Here is a 25,708-nt window from a genome sequence, read left to right as displayed (position 1 = left end):
CATCTGCAATAAGGGGCTTTAGTGGTTGGCTCGGACAGGCATCTGCAATAGGGGGCTTTAGTGGTTGGCTCGGACAGGCATCTGCAATAAGGGGCTTTAGTGGTTGGCTCGGACAGGCATCTGCAATAAGGGGCTTTAGTGGTTGGCTCGGACAGGCATCTGCAATAAGGGGCTTTAGTGGTTGGCTCGGACAGGCATCTGCAATAAGGGGCTTTAGTGGTTGGCTCGGACAGGCATCTGCAATAAGGGGCTTTAGTGGTTGGCTCGGACAGGCATCTGCAATAAGGGGCTTTAGTGGTTGGCTCGGACAGGCATCTGCAATAAGGGGCTTTAGTGGTTGGCTCGGACAGGCATCTGCAATAAGGGGCTTTAGTGGTTGGCTCGGACAGGCATCTGCAATAAGGGGCTTTAGTGGTTGGCTCGGACAGGCATCTGCAATAAGGGGCTTTAGTGGTTGGCTCGGACAGGCATCTGCAATAAGGGGCTTTAGTGGTTGGCTGGACAGGCATCTGCAATAAGGGGCTTTAGTGGTTGGCTCGGACAGGCATCTGCAATAAGGGGCTTTAGTGGTTGGCTCGGACAGGCATCTGCAATAAGGGGCTTTAGTGGTTGGCTCGGACAGGCATCTGCAATAAGGGGCTTTAGTGGTTGGCTCGGACAGGCATCTGCAATAAGGGGCTTTAGTGGTTGGCTCGGACAGGCATCTGCAATAAGGGGCTTTAGTGGTTGGCTAGGACAGGCATCTGCAATAAGGGGCTTTAGTGGTTGGCTAGGACAGGCATCTGCAATAAGGGGCTTTAGTGGTTGGCTAGGACAGGCATCTGCAATAAGGGGCTTTAGTGGTTGGCTAAGACAGGCATCTGCAATAAGGGGCTTTAGTGGTTGGCTAGGACAGGCATCTGCAATAAGGGGCTTTAGTGGTTGGCTAGGACAGGCATCTGCAATATAGGGCTTTAGTGGTTAGCTAGGACAGGCTTCTGCAATAAGGGGCTTTAGTGGTTGGCTAGGACGCGCATTTACTGTAAACACTGAGGCTGTACCCGCTTTAAGTTAAAACTAACAGTGGTCAATTAGCCTACGGTGGCTATTTGATCATAATGTAGGCCTACGGTGGCTATTTGATCATAATGTAGGCCTACGGTGGCTATTTGATCATAATGTAGGCCTACGGTGTCTATTTGATCATAATGTAGGCCTACGGTGGCTATTTGATCATAATGTAGGCCTACGGTGGCTATTTGATCATAATGTAGGCCTACGGTGGCTATTTGATAATAATGTAGGCCTACGGTGGCTATTTGATCATAATGTAGGCCTACGGTGGCTATTTGATCAAAATGTAGGCCTACGGTGGCTATTTGATCATAATGTAGGCCTACGGTGGCTATTTGATCATATAATGTAGGCCTACGGTGGCTATTTGATCATAATGTAGGCCTACGGTGGCTATTTGATCATAATGTAGGCCTACGGTGGCTATTTGATCATAATGTAGGCCTACGGTGGCTATTTGATCAAAATGTAGGCCTTCGGTGGCTATTTGATCATAATGTAGGCCTACGGTGGCTATTTGATCAAAATGTAGGCCTTCGGTGGCTATTTGATCATAATGTAGGCCTACGGTGGCTATTTGATCATAATGTAGGCCTACGGTGGCTATTTGATCATAATGTAGGCCTACGGTGGCTATTTGATCATAATTTGGCTATTTGATCATAATGTAGGCCTACGGTGGCTATTTGATCATAATGTAGGCCTACGGTGGCTATTTGATCATAATGTAGGCCTACGGTGGCTATTTGATCATAATGTAGGCCTACGGTGGCTATTTGATCAAAATGTAGGCCTTCGGTGGCTATTTGATCATAATGTAGGCCTACGGTGGCTATTTGATCATAATGTAGGCCTACGGTGGCTATTTGATCATAATGTAGGCCTACGGTGGCTATTTGATCATAATGTAGGCCTACGGTGGCTATTTGATCAAAATGTAGGCCTTCGGTGGCTATTTGATCATAATGTAGGCCTACGGTGGCTATTTGATCAAAATGTAGGCCTTCGGTGGCTATTTGATCATAATGTAGGCCTACGGTGGCTATTTGATCATAATGTAGGCCTACGGTGGCTATTTGATCATAATGTAGGCCTACGGTGGCTATTTGATCATAATGTAGGCCTACGGTGGCTATTTGATCATAATGTAGGCCTACGGTGGCTATTTGATCATAATGTAGGCCTACGGTGGCTATTTGATCATAATGTAGGCCTACGGTGGCTATTTGATCAAAATGTAGGCCTTCGGTGGCTATTTGATCATAATGTAGGCCTACGGTGGCTATTTGATCATAATGTAGGCCTACGGTGGCTATTTGATCATAATGTAGGCCTACGGTGGCTATTTGATCATAATGTAGGCCTACCATGAAAAACAACGGAGAAAATCCCATAACATTTTAACATGGAAATAGCTGTTCGATCATTCAGCCTACAGTAACAGCCAATGTGTGGTGTTCAATGTAGGCCAACATTCCATGAGAAAAACATGCAGGACTTGACATTAACCTGTTTATCCACTTGTCCTTCAGACAAGGAGGTGACTGAACATGTTGTTTGATGGAAGAAACCATTTTCCAAAATAAAATGCATTATTAATCTCATTACTACAAAGAATCAGACAAAGTATGCTACCCTCTGCCTATTGGCTATTTAGCTTATTCAAGTCGGTCGCAAAATAAAACACTGCTCCTTTAAGACAAAACAAAACTCTTCACCTGACTGGCTTTTAAAAGATGCTTAGAAATGCACACATTTTGTGCTCTTGTAGGAAGCAATCCCTCCCCTATTGTTGACTATTAATGATCTATAACTGGGCTAATAATTCACTAACTATCAAAGGATATGAACAAATGTACACACGTCGCTACATGCAGCTCTCGCTTTGATCTCAAAACAAGCGCATCTACTCACGACCACTCATGCTGTAAACACAGTCCAGTTCAAAGTGAATGGCACAGATCCATATATAGCAATGGTTTATTAGTGATTATAAACTGGGTGGTTTGAGCCCTGAATGCTTATTGGCTGACAGCCGTGGTATATCAGACCGTATACCACGGGTATGAAAAAACATTTATTTTTTACTGCTCTAATTACATTGGTAACCAGTTTATAATAGCAGTAAGGCACCTCGGGGGTTTGTGGTATCTGGCCAATATACCACGGCTAAGGGCTGTATCCAGGCACTCTGCCTTGCGTAAAAACATCCCTTAGCATATTGGCCATGCATCATACCACCTCAGGCCTTATTGTTTTAATTGGCCTACCGAAGCTCTGATTAAGGCGCACCGGTCTGTGTAGAGTACAGGCCTGAGTGGTGCCTGTCAACGCAATAGAATCCTACTCCGATGCGTTCTGCCTACAACAAACTCTCTTGCATAGTTCATTTTGTTTCGGTAGGTTGCATTGAAAGTGGCTAATTGCGTTGATTCGATCATAAGTCCCACAGTAAAGGGAAACGTTGATAGTGTTAACTAAAGGGGAAATCTCGAGAACGTTCAATCTCGTGCTTCTCTGCATGGGCTGATATTTATTCTGCGAGGCAATCCCGGGGGGAGCTGTGCATGGGGGAAAATTGCCTGTAGCGCCCACACACTCGTGGAATGCACACACACACACACAATAATAATGCCGTAGCCTTCATCATCTTCAGAACTCCTCATCAAAGCCCATCAGCTCTAACCCAAACAAACAAGCGTACACAAACAAATATCACTACTCGGCGAGTGAATCATCTGCAATTCACTTTGATAGATGAAAAGGCAGAGAATTGGGTCTGCGGCTGTGTGGTGTGTGTGTCCAGTTCTGAGTCACCAACAGCCAGATGGAATGGAATCTTCTATTCAGTGTGATAAATTCTCTCACAACACCCAATGTTTTGGCCCATACTGAACTGTGAACTGTAATGTACTTCCTCACCTGAAGTACAGCCTAGATCAGTGTTTCTCAACTCCGGCCTTCCAGTATCTCCAATAACACACATTTTTGTTGTAGCCCCGGACAAACATATACAATTCAACTCATCAAGGGCTTGATAATAAGTTGACAAGTTGAATCAGATGTGCTTGTCCAAGGCTACGATAAAAATGTGTTCACTCAAGGAGTGGAGTTGAGAAACAATTACCTATCTAGATGACATATCCCTGTGTGCTAGTCAGGGAGGTAAGAGAGGAACAATGTTCAGATATGATGAAAAGCAGTTAGGCACATTACACTTCATAGAATTGTACTACTACTGATACTACTACAGTGTACTACTACTACTACAGTGTACTACTACTGATACTACTACAGCAGCATTGTACTACTACTGATACTACTACAGCAGCATTGTACTTACTACTGATACTAATACAGCAGCATTGTACTACTACTGATACTAATACAGCAGCATTGTACTACTACTGATACTACTACAGCAGCATTGTACTTACTACTGATACTACTACAGCAGCATTGTACTACTACTGATACTACTAGAGCAGCACTGTACTACTACTGATACTACTAGAGCAGCATTGTACTACTACTGATACTAATACAGCAGCATTGTACTACTACTGATACTAATACAACAGCACTGTACTACTACTGATACTACTAGAGCAGCATTGTACTACTACTGATACTAATACAGCAGCATTGTACTACTACAGCAGCATTGTACTACTACTGGCCCTCCAAATACACCTCCGCCGTCTTCAACCAGGATCTCAGCGATCACTGCCTCATTGCCTGTATCCGCTACGGAGCCGCAGTCAAACGACCTCCCCTCATCACTGTCAAACGCTCCCTAAAACACTTCTGTGAGCAGGCCTTTCTAATCGACCTGGCCCGGGTATCCTGGAAGGACATTGACCTCATCCCGTCAGTTGAGGATGCCTGGTTATTCTTTAAAAGTAACTTCCTTACCATTTTAGATAAGCATGCTCTGTTCAAAAAAATGCAGAACTAAGAACAGATACAGCCCTTGGTTCACTCCAGACCTGACTGCCCTCGACCAGCACAAAAACATCCTGTGGCGGACTGCAATAGCATCGAATAGTCCCCGCGATATGCAACTGTTCAGGGAAATCAGGAACCAATACACGCAGTCAGTCAGGAAAGCTAAGGCCGGCTTCTTCAGGCAGAAATGTGCATCCTGTAGCTTCAACTCCAAAAGGTTCTGGGACACTGTGAAGGCCATGGTGAACAAGAGCACCTTCTCCCAGCTGCCCGCTGCACTGAGGCTAGGTAACACGGTCCCCCCCGATAAATCCATGATTATCGAAAACTTCAACAAGCATTTCTCAACGGCTGGCCATGCCTTCCGCCTAGCTACTCCAACCTTGGTCAACAGCTCCCCCCCCCCAAGCCTCTCCAGGTTCTCCTTTACCCAAATCCAGATAGCAAATGTTCTGAAAGAGCTGCAAAACCTGGACCCGTACAAATCAGCTGGGCTTGACAATCTGGACCCTCTATTTCTGAAACTATCCGCCGCCATTGTCGCAACCCCTATTACCAGCCTGTTCAACCTCTCTTTCATATCGTCTAAGATCCCCAAGGATTGGAAAGCTGCCGCAGTCATCCCCCTCTTCAAAGGGGGAGACACCCTGGACCCAAACTGTTACAGACCTATATCCATTCTGCCTTGCCCATCTAAGGTCTTCGAAAGCCAAGTCAACAAACAGATCACTGACCATCTCGAATCACACCGTACCTTCTCCGCTGTGCAATCTGGTTTCCGAGCCGGTCACGGGTGCACTTCAGCAATGCTCAAGGTACTAAACGATATCATAACGGCCATCGATAAAAGACAGTACTGTGCAGCTGTCTTCATCGACCTTGCCAAGGCTTTTGACTGTCAATCACCATATTCTTATCGGCAGACTCAGTAGCCTCGGTTTTTCTGATGACTGCCTTGCCTGGTTCACCAACTACTTTGCAGACAGAGTTCAGTGTGTCAAATTGGAGGGCATGCTGTCCGGTCCTCTGGCAGTCTCTATGGGGGTGCCACAGGGTTCAATTCTCGGGCCGACTGTTTTGTCTGTATATATCAATGATGTTGCTCTTGCTGCGGGCGATTCCCTGATCCACCTCTACGCAGACGACACCATTCTATATACTTCCGGCCCGTCCTTGGACACTGTGCTATCTAACCTCCAAACGAGCTTCAATGCCATATAACACTCCTTCCGTGGCCTCCAACTGCTCTTAAACGCTAGTAAAACCAAATGATTGCTTTTCAACCATTCGCTGCCTGCACTCGCACACCTGACTAGTATCACCACACTGGATGGTTCCGACCTAGAATATGTGGACATCTATAAGTACCTAGGTGTCTGGCAAGACTGTAAACTCTCCTTCCAGACTCATATCAAACATCTCCAATCGAAAATCAAATCTAGAGTCGGCTTTCTATTCCGCAACAAAGCCTCCTTCACTCACGCCGCCAAACTTACCCTAGTAAAACTGACTATCCTACCGATCCTCGACTTCGGCGACGTCATCTACAAAATAGCTTCCAACACTCTACTCAGCAAACTGGATGCAGTCTATCACAGTGCCATCCGTTTTGTCACTAAAGCACCTTATACCACCCACCACTGCGACCTGTATGCTCTAGTCAGCTGGCCCTCGCTACATATTCGTCGCCAGACCCACTGGTTCCAGGTCATCTACAAGTCCATGCTAGGTAAAGCTCCGCCTTATCTCAGTTCACTGGTCACGATGGCAACACCCACCCGTAGCACGCGCTCCAGCAGGTGTATCTCACTGATCATCCCTAAAGCCAACACCTCATTTGGCCGCCTTTCGTTCCAGTTCTCTGCTGCCTGTGACTGGAACGAATTGCAAAAATCGCTGAAGTTGAAAACTTCTCTCCCTCACCAACTTCAAATATCTGCTATCTGAGCAGCTAACCAATCGCTGCAGCTGTGCATAGTCTAACGGTATATAGCCCACCCAATTTTACCTACCTCATCCCCATACTGTTTATATTTATATACTTTTCTGCTATTTTGCACACCAATCTCTCTACCTGTACATGACCATCTGATAATTTATCACTCCAGTGTTAATCTGCAAAATTGTAATTATTTGCCTACCTCCTCATGCCTTTTGCACACAATGTATATAGACCCTTTTTTTCTACTGTGTTATAGACTTGTTTATTGTTTACTCAATGTGTAACTCTGTGTTGTCTGTTCACACTGCTATGCTTTATCTTGGCCAGGTCGCAGTTGCAAATGAGAACTTGTTCTCAACTAGCCTACCTGGTTAAATAAAGGTGAAAATAAATAAATAAATAAATAATACAGCAGCATTGTACTACTACTGATACAACTAGAGCAGCACTGTACTACTACTGATACTACTAGAGAAGCATTGTACTACTACTGATACTGCTAGAGCAGCATTGTACTACTACTGATACTACTAGAGCAGCATTGTACTACTACTGATACTACTAGAGCAGCACTGTACTACTACTGATACTACTAGAGCAGCATTGTACTACTACTGATACTACTAGAGCAGCATTGTACTACTAATGATACTACTAGAGCAGCACTGTACTACTACTGATACTACTAGAGCAGCATTGTACTACTACTGATACTAATAAAGCAGCATTGTACTACTACTGATACTACTAGAGCAGCATTGTACTACTACTGATACTACTAGAGCAGCACTGTACTACTACTGATACTACTAGAGCAGCACTGTACTACTACTGATACTGCTAGAGCAGGACTGTACTACTACTGATACTAATACAGCAGCATTGTACTACTACTGATACTACTAGAGCAGCACTGTACTACTACTGATACTACTATTACTACTTCTTCTTTACAGATAGCCAGGGGCACTCTCTGACACTTTGACATCCTTTACAAAGGAAGCATGTACAGTGGCAAGAAAAACAATTATGAACCCTTTGGAATTATCTGGATTTCTGCAGAAAAATATTGGTCATAAAATTAGATCTGATCTTCATCTAAGTCACAACAACAGACCAACACAGTCTGCTTAAACTAATAACACACAAATTATTATATTTTTCTTGTCTATATTGATTACATAATTTAAACATTCACAGTGTAGGTTGGAAAAAGTACGTGAACCCCTAGGCTAATGACTTCTCCAAAAGCTAATTGGAGTCAGGAGTCAGCTAACCTGGAGTACAATCATTGAGATGAGATTGGAGATGTTGGTTAGAGCTGTCCTGCCCTTTAAAAAAACTCACAAAATTTGAGTTTGCTATTCCCAAGAAGCATTGCCTGATGTGAACCATGCCTCGAACAAAAGAGATCTTAGAAGACCTAGGATTAAGAATTGTTGACTTGCATAAAGCTGGAAAGGGTTATAAAAGTATCTGTAAAAGCCTTGATGTACATCAGTCCACAGTAAGACAAATTAAATGGAGGAAGTTCAGCACTGTTGCTACTCTACCTATGAGTGGCCATCCTGCAAAGATGACTGCAAGAGCACGGAGCAGAATTCTTAATGAGGTTAAGAAGAACCTAGTGTCAGCTAAAGAATTACAGAAATCTCTGGAGCATGCCAACATGGGAGGACACCACGGATGAAGCCACTGCTGTCCAAAAAAAACATTGCTGCACATCTGAAGTTCACAAAAGAGCATCTGGATGTTCCACAGCGCTACTGGCTAAATATTATGTGGACAGATGAAACTAAAGTGGAGTTGGAATTGTGGAATGAACACACAACACTATGTGTGGAGAAAAAAAGGCACAGCACACCAACATCAAAACCTCATCCCAACTGTAAAGTCTGGTGGAGGGAGCATCAGGGTTTGGAGCGGCTTAGCTGCCTCAGGGCCTGGACAGCTTGCCATTATCGACGGGGAAGATCAATTCCCAAGTTTATCAAGACATTTTTCAGGAGAATGTTAGGCTATCTGTCCGCCAATTGAAGCTCAACAGAAGTTGGGTGATGCAACAGGACAACGACCCAAAACACAGAAATAAATCAACAATAGAATGGTTTCAACAAAAGAGAATACGCCTTCTGGAGTGGCCCAGTCCGAGTCCCGACCTCAACCCGATTTAAAATGCTGTGGCATGACTTGGAGAGTGGTTCATACCAGACATCCTAAGAATATTGCTGAACTGAAACAGTTTTGTAAAGAGGAATGGTCCAAAATTCCTCCTGCAGGTCTGATCCTCAACTACAGAAAATGTTTGGTTGAGGTTATTGCTGCCAAAGGAGGGTCAACCAGTTATTAAATCCAAGGGTTCATATACTTTTCTCACCCTGCACTGTGACGGTTTACACAGTGTGTTCAATAAAGACATGAAAACGTATAATTGTGTTTGTCTATTGTTGTGACTTAGATGAAGATGAGATCAAATTTTATAACCAATTTATGCAGAAATACAGGTAATTCCAAAGGGTTCACATACTTTTTCTTGCCACTGTATTTAGTGAGTCCGTCAGATCAGAAGCAGTAGCGATGACCAGGGATGTTCTCTTGATAAGTGTGGGATTTAGACCATTTTTCTGTTCTGCTAAGCATTCAAAGTGTAAGTATTTTGGGTGTCAGGTAAAATGCATGGAGTAAAAAGTACCATTTTCTTTAGGAATGTAGTGAAGTAAAAGGTGTCAAAAATATAAATTGTAAGGTACAGATACTCAAAAAAACAACTTAAGTAAAAATACTTGAAAGTATTTCACAGGTTGAAAAGCATTAAACATTTATGGCAATTTAGCTAGCTTGCTTGCAGTTGCTAGCTAATTTGTCCTATTGAGTTGTTATTTTACCTGAAATGCACAAGGTCCTCTACTCCACCAATTAATCCACACATAAAACTATCAACCGAATCAATTCTAGTCATCTCTCCTCCTTCCAGGCCTTTTCCCTCTTTGGGCTTTATATGCTGATTGGCATCTAACTTTCATTATAAGGTGTATTACCACAACCGACCGACCTCTGTTCATCTTTCAATCACCCACGTGGGTATAACCAATGAGGAGATGGCACATGGGTATCTGCTTCAATAAACCAATGAGGAGATGGGAGAGGCAGGACATGCACTGTGTTCAGCGTCACAAATAGAACTGACTTCTATTTTAGCGCTTGGCAACGCAGACGCTCGTTGGCGTGCGCGAGCATTGTGGGTGCAACGAATGAATAACGTGTACATTTATTTTGCAACGTTAAACGAAAAACACCATCATACCAGCAGTATTTCTGTATTTTGAAAGTTCCATACCTTGAAAACTTGATTGCTAACAAGCAAAACATTTTTGGGATTATGTCAACAATGGACTAAATAGTTTTTGGGTGACGCTTTCCTTTACATGCATCAAAGACTGTGGGGGGCTTCCAGGGGCCCCGAGAGCAGCCCGCTGAACTCACAACCTCATGAATCTGACATGCAGCCAAGCAGAGACAGGGTGTGTGTGTCTGTGTGTCTGTCTGTGTGTCTGTCTGTGTGTGTGGTTTTTTTGTGTCCCCCTTACAGGTGAAAGGCCTGGTCCAAAAACTATTCACATCAGTTTGCCCTCCGGGAGAGGAGATAAAGACATGAAAGGAAAATGAAGTGGAACACAGATGAGAGGGAGAAACAGGCGATGTGAGACAGCTTAGAAAGACACAGGTTAACACACAAACACTGCACCCCAACGACCTCTTGCTCCAGGCCTAAAACAGTTTGTGTAAGCACTAGACTGTGGAACTGGTATTCAAAGAATGAATTGCATGGTTGTGTAAGAGGATATGGGTAGCATTTGTGGTAGATGACCACACACCTCTAGGTTTAATCTTCGCTATAGTGCTGTGTATTGGTAGGGGGCACTGGGGTTTCCATATGGTTTATTGTGCATTGACCCACCTGTGTTGCCATCTTGCCGTAGTCAATCCAACGCAGGGTGGCAAAGTTGGTGGACTCGGCGCAGTTGAAGCCGTGGTTGAAACCGGCGTGATAGCCATAAGGAAAGGTGACCATAAACTCGCCTTCTTCCTGAGTGATCTGGAGATAGCAAGAGTTCAAAGGTTAAATGCCCCTCTGTGATGTTGTGACAGAGTATCAAATCAACAGGATGCAGTCATATCTACATGTTACTTGCACACTGATCAAGATCTAAAAATGTTGCTTCGGGTTTGGATGACTGACCCTGAATACAGTAAACAGTTGCATAAAAAGTTAAGTCAAACAACATTAAAATGTACACTAACTGACTGAGCATTAATCAACAGAACCAGTGCAGTACAAGCAGTATGCAAACCTCATAAAATGTATCTATAAGCAAACATTTTTGTTATTAAACCGGCTTTTGATGGGCAGAGATGAGCAAAACGATGAAGTAATTTACATTTAAGGCAATGAAACTCTGCCTCAGATGGAAGGATTTGGCAAAAACAGGGTCTTCGCAACCCCTGAAACCCAGCCATGGGAACAAAAACAGATGCTTTCTCTTAATATCCACAATCATTAAGCACTGATGGGAAGGGTGATTTGCTTTTTTTTAACTCACCCTTCCTCCCTCCCATCCAGTTTTCCCTCACTTGAGCTGCCTGGTGGCTACTTCTCCTAGAGAACCAGTCCCGGTGATACATGCGTAATTAGACAAGCCAGCAAGCATGGCACAAGAAATTAGCCAGTCCGTGCAAATTAAGATTTTCATTTGATTGCGTTTCGTTCCAAGGCAGAACTAGGGCCATCATTTACTGAGAGCTCGGGAGGGTGAAGACAGTTCACCGGAATTGTCTGCATCTCTTGGAAATGAAGCCTGACAAATTATTTGGCGTTTTTTATTTTGACACTCCTAGTTTTCTGTGGCTGCCTCAACATTAAAATGTCTACTACTATTACGCGAGGTTCATTGGCAATCCCTGACAGAATTATTAAGTCACTAGATTTCTACAGCTGAACTTCAAATATGCTGTACGTTTTGGGCCCTTGATCTGAAGACCTCTTCATCAAGTCACAGGTAGCCTAGTGGTTAGATCGTTGGGCCAGTAACCGAAAGGTTGCTAGATCCAATCCGCGAGCTGACAAGGTACAAATCTGTCCTTCTGCCCCTGAACAAGGCAGGTAACCCACTGGTCCTAGGCTGTCATTGAAAATAAGAATTTGTTCTTAACTAGTTAAGTAAAAATTATTAAATAAAATGAGGAACACAGATTCATTTAGCTTTAAATATGAACTAGTTAGGAGTACTTCTCATGATAGAGAGGAGTGAGGCACATAAACTCAAGACTAAAGGATGTTGAGCGACGGGAGACGAAAGGAAGTGGAGCGAAGGGATGCTAAAGGAAGTGGAGCGACGGGAGGCTAAAGGAAGTGGAGCGACGGGAGACGAAAGGAAGTGGAGCGACGGGAGGCTAAAGGAAGTGGAGCGACGGGAGGCTAAAGGAAGTGGAGCGACGGGAGGCTAAAGGAAGTGGAGCGACGGGAGGCTAAAGGAAGTGGAGCGACGGGAGGCTAAAGGAAGTGGAGCGACGGGAGGCTAAAGGAAGTGGAGCGACGGGAGGCTAAAGGAAGTGGTGCGACGGGAGGCTAAAGGAAGTGGAGAGACGGGATGCTAAAGGAAGTGGAGCGACGGGAGGCTAAAGGAAGTGGAGCGACGGGAGACGAAAGGAAGTGGAGCGACGGGAGACGAAAGGAAGTGGAGCGACGGGAGGCTAAAGGAAGTGGAGCGACGGGAGGCTAAAGGAAGTGGAGCGACGGGAGGCTAAAGGAAGTGGAGCGACGGGAGGCTAAAGGAAGTGGAGAGACGGGAGGCTAAAGGAAGTGGAGCGACGGGAGGCTAAAGGAAGTGGAGCGACGGGAGGCTAAAGGAAGTGGAGCGACGGGAGGCTAAAGGAAGTGGTGCGACGGGAGGCTAAAGGAAGTGGAGAGACGGGAGGCTAAAGGAAGTGGAGAGACGGGATGCTAAAGGAAGTGGTGCGACGGGAGGCTAAAGGAAGTGGAGAGACGGGAGGCTAAAGGAAGTAGAGACAGGATGCTAAAGGAAGTGGAGAGACGGGAGACTAAAGGAAGTGGAGCGGTGGGAGACAGGCAGACAGCACGACAGAAGAAGAGAGGTGGTAAGACAGAGTAGATATCAAAGCCTGTTTTTGCTGATCTCATAGCTGCAATAAAGCCTGTGTTATTTTTTACACTCAAATCAAGGGAGAAGCTCTCGGTGTGCATCAGATAACGACACCCTGAAGGAACATGACAAAAAAGGAAAAAGAGAAACACGACAACTCAGCAGACAGAGGAGAACTTTGTATGCCCGTATTAGAGAGACTTACACATTATTTATTGTTTGAAATCTTCAATTTATTTCGCACCATGACAGTTTCTATCTCCCACAATTATTACACACAGAAAAAAATGTAGATGATGATTAATTTTCTATCACGGAAATGGTAATGTAACTAAGACTCAATCATAACTTAACTAATCCCAATCATAACTTACTGTGAAGTGAAGCTATGATCTTTAAGTAAAGACGCCATTAATCTCATTATCAACCTTGCAATACTGTGTGCTGTGTGTCCGTGTGCGTGTCTGCCCGAGTGTGCTACGTGTCTGCCCGAGTGTGCTGCGTGTCTGCCCCAGTGTGCTGCGTGTCTGCCCCAGTGTGCTGCGTGTCTGCCCCAGTGTGCTGCGTGTCTGCCCCAGTGTGCTGCGTGTCTGCCCCAGTGTGCTGCGTGTCTGCCCCAGTGTGCTGCGTGTCTGCCCCAGTGTGCTGCGTGTCTGCCCCAGTGTGCTGCGTGTCTGCCCCAGTGTGCTGCGTGCCTGCCCCAGTGTGCTGCGTGCCTGCCCCAGTGTGCTGCGTGTCTGCCCCAGTGCGCTGCGTGTCTGCCCCAGTGCGCTGCGTGTCTGCCCCAGTGCGCTGCGTGTCTGCCCGAGTGTGCTGCGTGTCTGCCCCAGTGTGCTGCGTGTCTGCCCCAGTGTGCTGCGTGTCTGCCCCAGTGTGCTGCGTGTCTGCCCCAGTGTGCTGCGTGTCTGCCCGAGTGTGCTGCGTGTCTGCCCGAGTGTGCTGCGTGTCTGCCCGAGTGTGCTGCGTGCCTGCCCGAGTGTGCTGCGTGTCTGTACGTGTGCAGGCCTGCATGTTTATGCACACTTTTGGAGTGTTCACGTCATCATCCTTCCCTCCATTCACTCCTCCCCCGTCATGCTGTCATCAGTCCCAGAGGTTGGTTGGAGAGCAGCCACACCCACAACAACTTCAGCATGTCTACTGATCCAGACTCCATCATCTAAAAGTGCCATTAGCCTCCACTTCAGTCAGCGAAGGCAGGCTTTCATTCACCCCGTTCATTTCTATCAGCGGTCGGTGCTCGAGTCACAAGTGTGTGTCCCCTATGAGCCCTGGTCAAAAGTAGTGCACTTTATAGGGGATAGTGTTCCATTTAGGAAGCACCCAAATCCTTTCACAGGTTGAAGTACTTCAATTGTGCTTCAGCAAAGGGTTCCATTCAGAAGGGTTATTACTAAAACTGCCGTTGGTGGTGAAGTGGCTCCTTTCTGAGAGCTGTTAACAGGCTTAAGTGGTAATGTGATGACAAATGAGTTGAATTGCATTACCGGAAATATCCGTCAAACATAGATGGTTAAAATGAGAAGTGTTAGAGGTCTGTTTATTGGTTAAATGTGCATGTATGACATCAATTAAATGGATGCTGTTACTTCCTTTATTTCCATATATATAATCCCTCATGGAACAGTGTTGCTATGAAAACTTCAGAGCCCGAGGGCTGCATGTGTCAAGCGTCTCAGAGTAGGGTGCTGCAGTGTTCATTTTGGCATCCATTTTAGAGTATTTATGACTAAAATATCGTTTAGTCTCAAGTCACATTTTAGTCATTTCATCCTTAGTTTTAGTTATTAGCAGTCGACTAAAACCTGGGACAATTTTTGTGTATTTTTAAGTCGCAGTCATTTTAGTCAAATATTAGTCCGTTTATTTCCACATGCACATTAAGATAGACCTATTTGGACCAGACTATGCCCTCATACAGTATAGTTGGCACATTGCCATTGTGGCAGATTGTAACCAATGGCAGCCATGATTTACCATATAGGCTACATGTTAAACAATTTAGACATGAAGCGATTTTCTCCCCATCACAACCTTAGGATGGAGGATAGGGCTGTGACATTAGAAAATAGTGATATTTTTTCCATGGGAGGTCTATCTATCAGTATAGACAGGTCAGCCACCAGGCAGACAGTCAGAACCGTGCACTAGGTCTATCTATCAGTATAGACAGGTCAGCCACCAGGCAGACAGTCAGAACCGTACACTAGGTCTATCTATAAGTATAGACAGGTCAGCCACCAGGCAGACAGTCAGAACCGTGCACTAGGTCTATCAGGTATCAGTATAGACAGGTCAGCCACCAGGCAGACAGTCAGAACCGTACACTAGGTCTATCTATCAGTATAGACAGGTCAGCCACCAGGCAGACAGTCAGAACCGTGCACTAGGTCTATCTATCAGTATAGACAGGTCAGCCACCAGGCCACCAGGCAGACAGTCAGAACCGACAGTCAGAACCGTGCACTAGGTCTATCTATCAGTATAGACAGGTCAGCCACCAGGCAGACAGTCAGAACCGTGCACTAGGTCTATCTATCAGTATAGACAGGTCAGCCACCAGGCAGACAGTCAGAACCGTGCACTAGGTCTATCTATCAGTATAGACAGGTCAGCCACAGGCAGACAGTCAGAACCACTAGGTCTATCTATCAGTATAGACAGGTCAGCCACCAGGCAGACAGTCAGAACCGTGCACTAGGTCTATCTATCAGTATAGACAGGTCAGCCACCAGGCAGACAGTCAGAACCGTGCACTAGGTCTATCTATCAGTATAGACAGGTCAGCCACCAGGCAGACAGTCAGAACCGTGCACTAGGTCTATCTATCAGTATAGACAGGTCAGCCACCAGGCAGACAGTCAGCCGTCCAGTCTATTTATATAGACAGGTCAGCCACCAGGCAGACAGTCAGAACCGTATGTCTATCTATCAGTATAGACAGGTCAGCCACCAGGCAGACAGTCAGGTCAGTCTATCTATTATATCTGGAGTACTTCTATCTATCAGTATAGTCAGCCACCAGGCAGACAGTCAGAACCGTGGTCTATCTATCAGTATAGAAGGTCAGCCAAGGCAGACAGTCAGAACCGTAATTCTATCTATCAGTATAGACAGGTCACCACCAGGCAGACAGTCAGAACCGTGCAGGACCATGCCAGCCAGGCAGACTCAGAACCTGGTCTATCTATGATCAGCCACCAGGCAGACAGTCAGAACCGTGCTAGGTCCTATCCAGGTCAGCCACCAGGCAGACAGTCAGAACCGTGGTCTATCTATCAGTATTCAGCCACCAGGCAGACAGTCAGTTCTATCTATCAGTATAGACAGGTCAGCCACCAGGCAGACAGTCTGGTCAGCCACCAGGCAGACAGTCATTTATGAACCACCAGGCAGACAGTCAGAACATCTTGGCCATCTATCTGTATATACAGGTCAGCCACCAGGCAGACAGTCAGAACCGAGGACTGGCTAGGTCAGCCCCCACAGACAGTAGCCTGGGTTATCTATCAGTATAGACTCAGCCACCAGGCAGACAGTCAGAACCGTTTCTATCTATCAGTATAGACAGTTTTGGCCTTTCTCAGCCACCAGGCAGACAGTCAGAACCGTTTTCTATCTATCACAGGTCAGCCACCAGGCAGACAGTCAGACACCTGCATTGGTCTTGCTATCAGTTTGGGGACAGTCAGAACCGTGGGTTTCTATCAGTATAGACAGGTCAGCCACCAGGCAGACAGTTTGAGATCTATCAGACAGGTCAGCCACCAGGCAGACAGTCAGAACCGGCTAGGTATAAATAAATTTGATTCTATCTATCAGATAGACAGGTCAGCCACCAGGCAGACAGTCAGAACCGTACACTAGGTCTATCTATCAGTATAGACAGGTCAGCCACCAGGCAGACAGTCAGAACCGTACACTAGGTCTATCTATCAGTATAGACAGGTCAGCCACCAGGCAGACAGTCACCGTACACTAGGTCTATCATCAGTCAGGTCAGCAATCAAAAGCTGTATCTATCTATCAGTATAGACATGCCACCAGGCATCTCAAATTTTTCAGGGGCTTGTAATGTCTTCAGAACCGTGCACTTCTATTAAAGCTGAGCACATCATCAAAAAGTATAGGCTGGGATATTGAGATGAGCAGACAGTCAGAACCGTAAACACTGTGCATGAGGCAGACAGTCAGAACCGTACACTAGGTCTATCTATCAGTATAGACAGGTCAGCCACCAGGCAGACAGTGCGTCATATCAGTATAGGCAGGTCAGCCACCAGGCAGTCAGAACCGTAACCAGGACACCTAAACAACTGATAAGTTGAGCTTCACGCTTCAGAATGCTCTTAGTTGTTGTCCAACTTAACGTCGCTATCTGCATCTACCCCAGGCAAAAATAAAATAAAATATTTTTCTTAACGTGAAGGATCTCAGAACCGTCAAGTTTTAACAGGTCAGACCCGTAATGCTTTATAAAAAGGTCAGCCACCAGATGCAGTCAGAACCGTTTCTCCAGACCTCAGCCACCAGGCAGACAGTCAGACCTCAGCCACCACCCCCAGGTCTTCCTGCCATTGCTATCAGTATAGACAGGTCAGCCACCAGGCAGACAGTCAGAACGACCTACCCTGTCAGAAGGGGATGCTGTACTTCTTCTATCAGTATGGACGGGGGCAGATGAGAGTCATCTTGTGTCGGAGAAGGTCAGCCACCAGGCAGACAGCCCTGGGAACTGCCTGGGAAGAAACCTGCAGGTGGGGGAACAACACACAAAAACACCACATTACTAAATTGCCTCCCATTTCCTGAATCCACCTGTTGTGGCATCCATACCTAGTGAAACGTGTTCTTCGACAAAGTGGAATGCTGCATCTCAAATTTTGGGGCTTGTAATGTCTTGCAAGGCTGGGATATTGAGATGAGCAATACGAAACACTGTGCATGAGTTTGCATGTGAAATATGGCGTGTTGAGCCAAGGGAAATTGTAACATTTAAAACCTCAAACAATACACTATAATTTTGTCTCATCAAGTTTTAACTTCCTATAAAAAAGGATGCATAACCCCCAGACCTCAGCCACCACCCCGGGCCACTGGATAAGCCCCAGGAGGGATGGTCTTCTTCTATGGACAGACAGACATTGCAGGACAGCCCTGGGAACTGCCTGGGAAGCCTGCTCCACCAAAAACAAATGGGAGGTATGGGTGGTTGGTCATCGGCTTCCTGCTTATCAGTAAAGGGGAGTGGATAAGCTCCCTTACAGACAGACATTGCAGGACAGGCTTAAGCATGCGAGTGGCGGTTATTTTCTGCATCATACCATTTCATCTTTCTTTTTCTTTTTTTTTTTTACTTCTACGGCCCATTTATGTCGCCTTTTCTACACAGACTTCTCAGGGCGAGAGGTGGCTGCCCCCTAAACAAAAACTCATCTCAATCATGTGTAACAACCCTCTTTCTTCATCGCCCCTCTTCAGAGGACTACAATTCATTTCACGGCCAGAGCCTCAAAGACCAGAGCCATCTCTTCTTCTCTCGTATATCATTAGTGTCTGAGGCCTTCAAATTACTAAAAAAAAAGAGGGAAAGAGATCTGTTTCTCTGTCTCTCGATCTCTCTCACACCTCTGACGAGCCGTCTGTGCCATGCCTCAAAGAATGGGAGATCGTTTGCCCAGTTAAACTTTAATGTAACTGACAGTATAATCGAGGCCCATTTCAAACTTCATTTTCATTGCATTGTTTCAGAGCCTGTTGGTCTCAGAGGCTCTCTCTCTGGCGGCTGCTGCGTGAGCTGATAAAGGTGAATAATGTGCTGGCGGAGCCCGTGTATTAATCCCCATTAAAATGCAGCTGGCAGTGTGAAACTCTCCCCAGGGCAAGATTAACTTTAAGCTTCATTTTGTCCTTTGAGTTTGAGATGAAGTTCTCTCTCCTAAGTGATTTTTCTAAGCGATTTCAAATGGGGCTTTCTCCATTCTGATTGTTTTATACTGTTCAATCAAACTTCAATCAAAAATAATCCATTTCTGCATTCCCTGCACTCATTTGAGATTATTTCCACACTGCCACTTAGAGCTGCACGATATGGCAAGAAAAATCTAAGCTTTATTTATTTTCAACAATAACTGCATCATGACTTGCAATTTTATATTTAAAAAATAAAAAAATAAAAACTTGGGTGAATTGTTGGAATCATGGATGTAGAATAATAATTATTAGTATATGATAGTGGTCACTTTGAACACAGTGTTGTTTGACATGACAATGAAAGAAAAAGCCAGGCAGGAGTTATTGTGACAGGGTAGGAACCAAATGGCTGGTCAGAGTTTCCTAGGGGACCCAATAACCTTTGGCTACATTGAATGTTCTATTAGCTATTATATGCAGCTAACATATTCATGCTTCACCTATTTCTCTTTGAGTTAGAAGACACTGTTGCACAAACACGTCGATTTAGATCTACACCATCACTGGTATCAGGCTTCATTAGCTAGCTACGTTTGTGCTGACTCATAGCCAACATAGCTATTAGCATTAGCTAATTAGTGGCTAAAACTAATTTATTTTAGCCACAACTTGCTTAGAAAAACAAACTAGCTGTTTGCAGACAGTAAGATACAAACTAATAGCATAATTATAGAACGCTTGTGGATTTATATTAAGAGCAAAGTGGAAATCAGCATTGTTAGCATGTGCTGCATTGACCATGCAGACTGAACGCAAGTTGTCTCATGGTCGAGCAACAAAAACTGTGCTCCTTGAGTGACGGGGGCAGGCCTCGGTCTGTGTGAAAAGCGGCATGGAAATAGAGACAGCAGAGTAAACTAAATAAACTAACTCTACACATGGCAGAGTCGCATATCACATTTAGCAAACCAAACACTAAAATACCATTATAGAATGTAAAGTAAAAACTGAAACCGTTCCGTGATGGTATAGTAAAACATGGTCAGCCTAAGTGTGCATGAGGATCTGGAGTAGTCTTACCTTGAGCCAGCCTCTCCAGCCTTTTCCCGTGCTCAGGTGGGATGGCATACCTGAATGGAGGGAAAGAAAAAGAGAAAATTAAGTGGGTGAAGGGGACTAAACAAGAGAGAAGGAGAAATTACCATTTAAGGTTCTAAATGCTTAGTACTCTGGTCAAAGTCCTCATTACACACACACACACACTGGGCTAATATCCCAAACATGAAAGGTAATTAAATCAGACCATCTTTGAGAAATCAAATGACGAGGACTTTGTAGTGCTCTTTCCCCATTTCAAATGAAATCATCTGAAACCCTCTCTGTCCACATTAGAGAGCCAGAGCTTTTACTGCATTTGTTATTGCACCTCAACCTCCCTCTGGCCAAAAGTCTGCACCTCAACCTCCCTCTGGCCAAAAGTCTGCACCTCAACCTCCCTCTGGCCAAAAGTCTGCACCTCAACCTCCCTCTGGCCAAAAGCTTGTTTAAGTGATCAGAATAGAAAGGCAGATTATGGAGTCTATGGCAACAGAGTGCCGCTGTGTTAGACTGCCATCGGGTGGGCGGAGAGGGGAGTGCATGATCATTAGTTGTAGGTAAAGAAGAAGGTCAACTTGCAGGTTTGTCTCAATATTACAATCTCTGTGTGTGTGTGTGTGTGTGTGTGTGTGTTATATTGCAGTACTAGTCAAAAGTTTTAGAACACCTGCTCATTCCAGGGTTTTTCTTTATTTTTGTAACAATTTTCTACATTGTAGAATAATAGAAGACATCAAAACGATAAACACAGAGTCATGTAGTACTACATGATTCCATGTGTTATTTCATAGTGTTGATGTCCTCATTATTATTCTAAAATGTAGAAAATAGTAAAAATAAAGAAAAACCCTTGAATGAGTAGGTGTTCTAAAACTTTTGACTGGTACTGTATGTAAAAAAGGTATTTCTGTTTTGATTTTTTTTCTAAAAACATTTTTTGCTTTTTCATTATAGGGTATTGTGTGTAGATTGATGAGTATGTTTTATTTAATACATTTTAGAATAAGGCTGTAACGTAACAACATGTGGAAAAAGAGAAGTGGTCTGAATACTTTTCGAATGCACTGTAGATCAATGGTTTTTTCTGTGATCGAATTAACAATGCAACAAACCAAAACAAATCTAACTTTGCCAGATTGAGCCTGTGATTTTTATGAAGGCAGAGCCAGAGCGCAACACAGTAGAATTCTGTTGGTGGGGGTAGCCCACAAGCAGTCTTTCAATCAGCCGCCAGTGAATGTGCTTTTCAGATCAGGGGACAGAGCTGCACGTGTTATTTGCTAGTTAGCAAGTTACCAGCCCAGTTATAGATAAGTATAGGTCAGCAGATGGGGAGTTACTGCTTCCTACAAGAGCACAAAATGTGTAGGCTACATTTCAAGCTCTCTTTGAAAAGCCAGTCATGTAAAAACCTTATGTTTTAAAGGGGAAGTGTTGTATTTTGAGACGGGGCTTGATATGCAAATATGCAGAGGGATAGTCTAATTATCTGTAATGTTCATGGTTTTGGTTAAATTTGTAACAAAAAGGGCATTTTCATAGACTGACTTGAAAGCCAGATTAGTGATTATTGCAACAACAACAAATCCAGGTTCAACTATTTTGATGAAAATAATTAAATTATTAGTGGGTCTTATAGTTGTGAAAGACTTGCATTTACACCAAGTATGAATTTTATGAATTCATTAGATTACTAGATTCATTAGATTATGTGCACTTCAGCCATGCTCAAGGTCCTAAACGATATCATAACCGCCATCGATAAGAGACAATACTGTGCAGCTGTATTCATCGTCCAGGCCAAGACTTTCGACTGTCAATTACCACATTCTTATCGGCAGACTAAACAGCCTTGGTTTCTCAAATGACTACCTCGCCTGGTTCACCAACTACTTCTCTGATAGAGTTCAGTGTGTCAAATCGGAGGGCTGTTGTCTGGACCTCTGGCAGTCTCTATGGGGGTTCCACAGGGTTCAATTCTCAGGCCTACTCTCTTCTCTGTATACATCAATGATGTTGCTCTTGCTGCTGGTGATTCTCTGATCCACCTCTATGCAGACGACACCATTCTGTATACTTCTGGCCCTTCTGTTAACTAACCTCCAGACGAGCTTCAATGCCATACAACTCTCCTTCCGTTGCCTCCAACTGCTCTTAAATGCAAGTAAAACTAAATGCATGCTCTTCAACCCATCGCTGCCCACACCTATCCACCCGTCCAGCATCACTACTCTGTACGGTTTGGACTTGGGATATGTGGACAACTACAAATACCAAGGTGTCTGGTTAGATTGTAAACTCTCCTTCCAGACTCACATTAAGCATCTCCAATCCAAAAATAAATCTAAAATCGGCTTCTTATTTCACAACAAAGCATCCTTCACTCATGCTGCCAAACATACCCTCGTAAAACTGACCATCCTACCGATCCTCGACTATGTAATTTACAAAATAGCCTCCAACACTCTACTGGCTGCAGTCTATCACAGTGCCATCCGTTTTGTCACCAAAGCCCCATATACTACCCACCATTGCGACCTGTACGCTCTCGTTGGCTGGCTCTCGCTTCATATTCGTTGCCAATCCCACTGGCTCCAGGTCATCTACAAGTCTCTGCTAGGTAAAGCCCCGCCTTATTTCAGCTCATTGGTCACCATAGCAGCACCCACACATAGCACGAGCTCCAGCAGGTATATCTCACTAGTCACCCCCAAAGCCAATTCCTCTGGCCTCGTTCCCTTCCAGTTCTCTGCTGCCAACGACTGGAACGAACTGCAAAAATCACTGAAACTGGAGACTCATATCTCCCTCACTAGCTTTAAGCACCAGCTGTCAGAGCAGCTCACAGATCACTGCACCTGTACATAGCCCATCTGTAATATAACCCATCCAACTACCTCATCCCCATACTGTATTTATTTATTTATTTATTTATCTGGCTCCTTTGCACCCCAGTATCTCTACTTGCACATTTTTCTGCACCTCAATCCATCCAGTGTTTAATTGGTATTAATATTGTAATGCATTCGCCAACATGGCCTATTTATTGCCTTACCTCCCTTATCTTACCTCATTTGCACACAGTGTATATAGATTTTTTCTACTGTATTATTGATTATGTTTGTTGTATGTTTATTCCAGGTGTAACTCTGTGTTGTTGTTTGTGTCAAACTGCTTTGCTTTATTCTTGGCCAGGTCGCAGTTGTAAATGAGAACTTGTTCTCAACTAGCCTACCTGGTTAAATAAAGATGAAATAAAAAACTATAAATACAAAAGTATGTGGAGACCCCTTCAAATATGCATGATCAAAAGTATGTGGACACCTACTTGTCGAACATTTTCAAAATCATGGGCATTAATATGGATTTGGTCCTGCCTTTGCTGTAATAACAACCTCCACTCTTCTGGGAAGGCTTTCCACTTGATGTTGGAGTATTTCTTTGGGCACTTGCTTCCATTCAGCCATGAGCATTAGTGAGGTCTTGCACTGACGTTGGGCGAGTAGGCCTGGCTCGCAGTCGGCATTCAAATTCATCCCAAAGGTGTTCAGTGGGGTTGAGGTCAGGGCTCTGTGCAGGCCAGTCAAGTTCTACCACACTGATCTCGACAAACCATTTCTGTATGGACCTCGCTTTGTGCACGGGAGCATTGTCATGCTGAAACAGGAAAAGGCCTTCCCCAAACTGTTGCCACAAAGTTGCATAGAATCATCTAGAATGTCATTGTAGGCTGTAGCATTAAGATTTCCCTTCACTGGAACTAAGAGGCTTAGCCCGAATCATGAAAAACAGCCCCAGACCATTATTCCTCATCCACCAAACTTTACAGGTGGCACTATGCACTGGGGCAGGTAGCATTCTCCTGGCATCTGCCAAACCCAGATTCGTCAGTCAGACTGCCAGATGGTGAAGCGTGATTCATCACTCCAGCATTTAACACTGCTCCAGAGTCCAACGGCAGACAGCTTTTACACCCCTCCAGCCAACACGCATGGTGATCTTAGGCTTGTGTGCGGCTGCTCGTCCATGAAAACCCTTTCCATGGAGCTCCTGACAAACCGTGTGTGTGCTGATGTTGCTTTCAGAGGCAGTTTGGAACTCTGTAGTGAGTGTTGCATAACCGTAGGGACAGCAGGTTAGGAATCAACCTGTGCAACACTACTACATTGACACTCCAACACACACATACATTGCCTTCAGAAACTATTCATTCCAGAATTCAAAATGTATTCAAATTCTTATTTCATCTACACACAATATCCCATGATAATGAACAGTTTTTTTTAGAAATGCATTAAATACAGAAATCTCATTTACATAATTATTCACACCCCTGAGTCAATACTTTGTAGAAGAACCTTTGGCAGCGATGACAGTGAGTCTTTCTGGGGCTCTAAGAGCTTTCTTTCACATCTGGATGGTGCAACATTAACTCATTCTTTTCAAAATTCTTCAAGCTCTGTCAAATTGGTTGTTGAGCATTGCTAGACAACCATTTTCATGTCTTGCCCTAGATTTTCCGGCAGATTAAAGTCAAAACTGTAGAACTGTAAATGGGGGCGGCAGGGTAGCCTAGTGGTTAGAGTGTAGAGGCGGCAGGGTAGCCTAGTGGTTAGAGCATTGGACTAGTAACTGAAAGGTTGCAAGTTCGAATCCCCGAGCTGACAAGGTACAAATCTGTCGTTCTGCTCCTGAACAGGCAGTTAACCCACTGTTCCTAGGCTGTCATTGAAAATAAGAATTTGTTCTTAACTGACTTGCCTTGTTAAATAAAAGGTTTAAAAAAATACATTTAAAAAAAATAATAATAATATCTTCCACTCAGGAACATTCACCATCTTCTTGGTAAGCAACTCCAGTGTCGATGTGGCCTTGAGTTTTAGGTTATTGTCCTGCTGAAAGGTGAATTCATCTCCCAGGATTTTTCTGTGCTTGTCTATTCCGTTTCTATTTTTTCCTTTTTTAATTCTCACTACTTAGCGATTTCAAGCATCCCCATAACATGATGCAGCCACCACTATGCTTGAAAATACGGAGAGTGATACTCAGTGTTGTATACAGTTCTATTTGTCCCAAACATAATAGTTTGTATTCAGGTCAAAAAGTGAATTGCTCTGACACATATTTTTGCAGTATTACTTTGGTGTCTTGTTCCAAACAGGATGCATGTTTTGAAATGTGTATTCTGTACAGGCTTCCTTCTTTTCATGCTGTCATTTAGGTTAGTATTGTGGAGGAACTACCATGTTGTTAATCCATCCTCAGTTCTCTCCTATCACAGCCATTAAACTCTGTAACTTGTTTAAAGTCACCATTGTCTTCATGGTGAAATCCCTGAGTGGTTTCCTTCCTCTCCGGCAACTGAGTTAGGAAGGACGCCTGTAGCTTTGTTGTGACTGGGTATTGATAATTAATAACTTCACCATGCTCAAAGGGATATTCAATGTCTGCTTTTAATATTTTTACCCATCTACCAATAGGTGCCCTTCATTGCAAGGCAATGGAAAACCTCCCTGGTCTTTGTGGTTAAATCTGTGTTTGAAATTCACCGCTCGACTGAGGGACCTTACAGACAATTGTATGTTTTGGGTAC

At 44.3% G+C, this 25,708-nt stretch overlaps 1 protein-coding gene across 1 annotated transcript in view; it reads right to left on the bottom strand.

Moving 5' to 3' along the window:
- LOC135525058 (lysine-specific demethylase 4B-like) overlaps window positions 1–25,708 on the bottom strand; it is an 82,075-nt gene that overhangs the window by 36,742 nt on the left and 19,625 nt on the right. The window contains 5 exon segments of the mRNA XM_064952822.1: window positions 10,902–11,039; window positions 17,735–17,740; window positions 17,742–17,810; window positions 18,250–18,284; window positions 20,098–20,147. Coding sequence (XP_064808894.1) covers window positions 10,902–11,039; window positions 17,735–17,740; window positions 17,742–17,810; window positions 18,250–18,284; window positions 20,098–20,147 — 298 coding nt within the window.

This window comes from Oncorhynchus masou, chromosome 31 (genome assembly GCF_036934945.1).
Source record: "Oncorhynchus masou masou isolate Uvic2021 chromosome 31, UVic_Omas_1.1, whole genome shotgun sequence".
Classification (NCBI taxonomy): Eukaryota; Metazoa; Chordata; class Actinopteri; order Salmoniformes; family Salmonidae; genus Oncorhynchus; species Oncorhynchus masou.
This window is presented reverse-complemented; position numbering and strand designations above follow the sequence as displayed.